At 40.3% G+C, this 6,000-nt stretch overlaps 1 protein-coding gene across 1 annotated transcript in view; it reads left to right on the plus strand.

The window, feature by feature from the left end:
* Positions 1–5,276, plus strand: part of LOC134648848 (uncharacterized) — a 146,467-nt gene extending 141,191 nt beyond the window's left edge. Inside the window, exons 130-131 of the mRNA XM_063503429.1 lie at positions 4,089–4,333; positions 4,560–5,276. Of these exons, the coding sequence (XP_063359499.1) occupies positions 4,089–4,333; positions 4,560–4,949 (635 nt within the window). The 3' untranslated portion in view covers positions 4,950–5,276. The remainder of the gene's footprint in view (positions 1–4,088; positions 4,334–4,559) is intronic.
* Positions 5,277–6,000: the final 724 nt, after the last annotated feature.

Here is a 6,000-nt window from a genome sequence, read left to right on the forward strand (position 1 = left end):
AGCGTTGCGAGGGTTGCAAGGCACGAGGGTTAAACAAATGTTGCAACCGAGTGAAATACGAAATGTTTCATCACACTAACGCAAGAAAAATACTAACTGTAACATAACAAACAAAATCGAACTAAATCAATTTAAAATGAATGTTATTAAATATTTATCATTCAAAATCATCATGTAAAATCAAATCTACCAGCCAACATAAGGAAACAACTCAACATTTACTTTGCCACAAATTTGGATAAAATGCAACTTTCTCATCAGTTTTTTAACAAACAAGAGAGCCATTGGCAGCTTGGTAGCAGCGGTGTGGTGAAAATATATTTTTTATCATAATCATAAACAAGACAGGGGGCCGATTTTTGAAATTCTACCGCTCGATTTCCTGTATTTCGTTCAGTAATATCTCCACTACTAAGCATGTAAATTCTACTAATAGAATTGAAAACGAGTGGTTGATACCACTAGATTCCCAATTTCTATCGCTCGTATTTCAAAAAGCGGCCAAGTGCGAGTCGGACTCGCCCATGAAGGGTTCCGTATTTAGGCGATTTATGACGTATAAAAAAAAAACTACTTACTAGATCTCGTTCAAACCAATTTTTGGTAGAAGTTTACATGGTAGTGTACATCATATATTTTTTTTAGTTTTATCATTCTCTTATTTTAGAAGTTACAGGGGGGGGGGGACACACATTTTACCACTTTGGAAGTGTCTCTCGCGCAAACTATTCAGTTTAGAAAAAAATGATATTAGAAACCTCAATATCATTTTTGAAGACCTATCCATAGATACCCCACAAGTATGGGTTTGATGAAAAAAAAATTTTTGAGTTTCAGTTCGAAGTATGGGGAACCCCAAAAATTTATTGTTTTTTTTTCTATTTTTATGTGAAAATCTTAATGCGGTTAACAGAATACATCTACTTACCAAGTTTCAACAGTATAGTTCTTATAGTTTCGGAGAAAAGTGGCTGTGACATACGGACGGACAGACAGACAGACGGACAGACGGACAGACGGACAGACAGACAGACATGACGAATTCATAAGGGTTCCGTTTTTTGCCATTTGGCTACGGAACCCTAAAAATCAGCATTTCGTCGTTTTTCACCGAATAAACATTATTAGTTTTAAATTGAAAGTTATTTAAAGCTTGATTTGAAATAAATTGGTCAATTAATAAGAGTTTATTAAAATGGCTACTGAGATGCACTAATGAACTAATTTGAAATGCGCGATTGGAACAAATTAGTACCAATCGCGTATAAGAAAACAACATTAGATCTTAAATGTTAATATTTTCCCCTTTTTAGGGTTCCGTAGCCAAATGGCAAAAAACGGAACCCTTATAGATTCGTCATGTCTGTCTGTCTGTCTGTCTGTCTGTCTGTCCGTCTGTCTGTCCGTCCGTATGTCACAGCCACTTTTCTCCGAAACTATAAGAACTATAGTGTTGAAACTTGGTAAGTAGATGTATTCTGTGAACCGCATTAAGATTTTCACACAAAAATAGAAAAAAACAATAAATTTTTGGGGTTCCCCATACTTCGAACTGAAACTCAAAAATTTTTTTTTTCATCAAACCCATACGTGTGGGGTATCTACGAGGGGTGTTCAAAATATTCTCGGTATGAGAATGAAAACAAACAAGTACGAAAAGTTTGATATTTTTATTTTTCAATATACTCCCCCCCTATGTTCATACACTTAAAAGATCGATCAATTATTTTTTTTAATCCTGCATAAAAATATTTTTTATCTTTGGTGTAAAAATGCTCCTCCACTGCCGCCTTCAATGCTTCATCATCGGAAAATTTATTTCCACGCAGATCCTTTTTAAGATTGGGGAACAAAAAGAAGTCGCTGGGGGCTAAGTCCGAACTATACGGTGGGTGAGTAACAGTTTCAAACCCACATTCAACAATAGCTGCCTTGGCAATATGAGCAGTATGGCGGGGGCGTTGTCATGCAGAAGCATAACACCTTTGGTTAACTTTCCTCGCCTCTTTTCTTTGATTGCATCCTTTAATTGACGTAGAATGTTAGCGTAGTACTGTCCTGTGATATTTACACCTTTTTCTTTATAATCGATCAGTAATACTCCTTCACAATCCCAAAATATCGTGGCCATGACCTTGCCAGCTGAAGGGATGACCTTGAACTTCTTGGGATGAGCTGAACCCTTAATGTGCCACTGCATGGACTCTTGTTTACTCTCTGGGTCATAATGATGAACCCAGGTTTCATCTCCAGTAACTATTCTTTGCAGCACCTCATCAGGATTTTCACCGCACAGGTCAATAAAATCGGAACAACAAGCTACACGCATGTCTTTTTGAAGCCGAGTCAGCATTCGCGGAACCCATCTTGCACTTACTTTTGACATATTAAGATGGTCATGGATAATATCATGTACGGTACCAATAGAGAGATTGGTTACTTGTGCTATAGATTTTACCTTCACTCGACCATCTTCCAATATAAGTTTTTCCACTTTATCAATATTTTCTTGTGAAGTAGCTACTACAGGCCGGCCAGGTCTAGGGTCGTCTTCAACACTCTCCCTTCCACGTTTAAACTCGCTTGACCACTTTTGAATGGTAGATAAAGAAGGAGCAGACTCACAGTAAACACAATCCATTTCCTCTTTTATGGTTTTTTGATTTTTACCCTGTTTTGTCAAGAATTTTATCACGCATCGATGTTCTAATTTAGTTAACATTGTCAATTCCCACATGATGTTCATGTTTGTTCAGCAATTGCAGAAAAACAAAAGAACATCTCGGTTCGAATTATACTTTTTTTTAATGTCAATGAATAAACCTTAGCGGCCAGTAACGAAAGAAATTTTAGAAGAGGTTGTAAGATATCAATACCGAGAATATTTTGAACGCCCCTCGTATCTTGGAGGATACAACTAAACGGAGTAGCCATTAACAGGCTTTCCCCTCTGTCGAAAATAGGCGGCCAACGGTCATACACAATGTATGGACTGACGTTTATCTGACATGGCTATTTTTACGTTACGCATACATTTGACGTTCCCCTCCCCCGCAAAAATCGGCAGACTGTTTTGTACAGAAAATTACAGACATGGCGTCTCCGTTTGATTATATCCTCCAAGGTATCTATGGATAGGTCTTCAAAAATGATATTGAGGTTTCTAATATCATTTTTTTCTAAACTGAATAGTTTGCGCGAGAGACACTTCCAAAGTGGTAAAATGTGTCCCCCCCCCCCCCCTGTAACTTCTAAAATAAGAGAATGATAAAACTAAAAAAAATATATGATGTACATTACCATATAAACTTCCACCGAAAATTGGTTTGAACGAGATCTAGTAAGTAGTTTTTTTTTTATACGTCTTAAATCGCCTAAATACGGAACCCTTCATGGGCGAGTCCGACTTGCACTTGGCCGCTTTTTTATTTGATGGGACGTATTTACCACATTACAATCTATAAATTGTATATTTGTACAGATCAATCACAATAAAAAAATTAACGATGATCAAATGCCATTGATGTTGATGGCCAGAGTTGATCATCGTTAATTTCATTGTGATTGACATCTGTGTATACAATTTAACATTACACATTGTCGAATTTTGTTAGGATTCCTTTATACCCGGCAACCTTCAAATCAAGGGTGAACCTGAACAGGCACCTTATGGCAGGCTCGCTCCATCGTAGGCCACGTCTTCGCCTAGGCTAGTCTGTGGCCATGAGTAAGCCCATTTATAATAATAAATTAAAAACCGGCCAAGTGCGAGTCGGACTCGCGCACGGAGGGTTCCGCAGCATCAACAAAAAATAGAGCAAAAAAATCATGTTTGTTGTATAGGAGCCACCTTAAATTATTTATTTTATTTTTAGTATTTGTTGTTATAGCGGCAACAGAGATACATCATTTGTGAAAATTTCAACTGTATCGCGGTTCATGAGATACAGCCTGGTGACAGACGGACGGACGGACAAACGGACAGCGAAGTCTTAGTAATAGGGTCCCGTTTTTTACTCTTTGGGTACGGAACCCTAAAAATATATATATATGAGAACCACTAACTGTTAGATTTCTCTTTTTCGAAGGTATATACGGCGGTTTCGCGCGCAGCTGTATCGCGAAGACGAGCGAAGCATCGACGAACGTGGAGAACGAGTACACGGTGACGGACGCGGACGGCTGCGCAACGGACGCCACCATTTTCAACGATTGGGAGCGCAGCGAGGACGGCAGCGCGCTACGCGCCGCCTTCAACGCCTTCAAGTTCCCAAGCAGCGACAACATACGCTTCCAGTGCAACATACGAGTCTGCTTTGGAAAATGTCAACCGGTAAGACACTCATTATATGTTAGGTACCACTTTCCTGCGCGAGACGTAAAAATTGTACCCACGAACAAAAAAAAACCCTAGTCAAAAGTGAAAACAGTGTTACCACCGAGGTGGTAGTGCTAGTGGTAACAAATTTTTAACTAAGGTCAATGTAGTTAAATCCGTCCTTGACCTTATCGAGTTTTTTCTGAGAAACTTAATACATTTATTTTTCGTATACCCGCAGGTTAATTGCCGCGGCGCTGATGCCTACGGCAAACGAAGAAAACGAGAAGCGATCGACACCGATGGCCCTCTGTCGACCAGAGAGGACCAAATTCGAGAAGAAGTTAAGGTCGAATCGAATCAGATATTAACATTAGAAAGACGCGATCCGTCTCGTGTTGCGCGTCAGCGCGATGCGTCCGGCGGCAGCGGGGACCCGGCGGCCGGCGCCGGCGAGGTGTGCGTGTCGGCGGCCGGGCTGGCGGTGGCGTTGGCGCTGACAGCGCTGCTAGCGCTCGTGGCGGTAGCGGCGGCCGTGGCGTGCTGGCTGGTGGCGTGGCGACGCGCGAGGCCTCCGCCCGCGCCGCTACCACACCCGCCTGACTTCCCGAACCCTCTGTTCCAGCGCTAAGACACACTACTACTAGTCCTCGCCCCGCTCCTCCGCCGGCGCTGGGCGGTGTCGGCTCCTTTCTTCTTACTCACTTAGCTTTAATATGTGCGCGCCGTCGGAGGACCGCCGGGCTAGGGCGCCGGGAGCGCCGCGCGGCTTCATACCGCGCCCCTCGCTTGCGCTACCAGCGCCCTTTTTAGATTTATATTGTATCTATATTAACGTAGAATCGTCAAATACTTCGAATTTTGTGATATTCATAAAACATAATATACACTGAAAGAAATCACCAGATTTTTATGTAAAATAAACTTAGGTTAAGGAAAATAAACAATTAATAAATAATCGTGTACTTTTTATCTTTCCCCTTATCCACCATAGGTGCCAATACCAAGTCATATACTAATCAAGGTTATACTCAAGTAGAATTGTTATTTACGATACAAGTGCGGAAAAGAGGAAATTCGAAACGAGTGGCGATAAATTAAAACACGACCGAAGGGAGTGTTTTAAATCGACACGAGTTGCGAATTACCTATTCGCACGTGTATCGTACAACGTTTTATAGTACAGTACATTTTACGCACTAGTGCGGAAAAATAAGGCCATATGTACTGTAAATATTATTTTATTTTCATCTCTCCTATTCGGGAAGTTCACCTTTCATAGGCTGATAGCCGGGTGGAAAATTGCATTTCCCAACCTAGGGTGGAAAGTATTTTTTTATTATTTTTACTTCGAGTAACGGGTATCAGCCATATATACCATTTTATTCAGTTAAAAACTATAATATTAGCTTCCGCATTTTCAGACCAAGTATTATCGAAATAATTGCATTGCTTTATAATAAAAAAAACAACGGGTTGCACTCCGGGAGTGCCGACAGAAGTGAAAACTCAATGACTAGTCGAAAATGTCTGCAGCACTATGTATAATTGACCCACTCTCCTTTCTATTGAAAAAAATTAGTTCCGAAATTGCTGGTCAGTGAGCTTGTTTAAAATTCGAAATTCAAATTTGTAGCGTTAATTGTTTAAAATTCGAATAGAAATTATAAAGTTACCTTGCA

This window comes from Cydia amplana, chromosome 6 (assembly GCF_948474715.1).
Source record: "Cydia amplana chromosome 6, ilCydAmpl1.1, whole genome shotgun sequence".
Lineage (NCBI taxonomy): Eukaryota > Metazoa > Arthropoda > Insecta > Lepidoptera > Tortricidae > Cydia > Cydia amplana.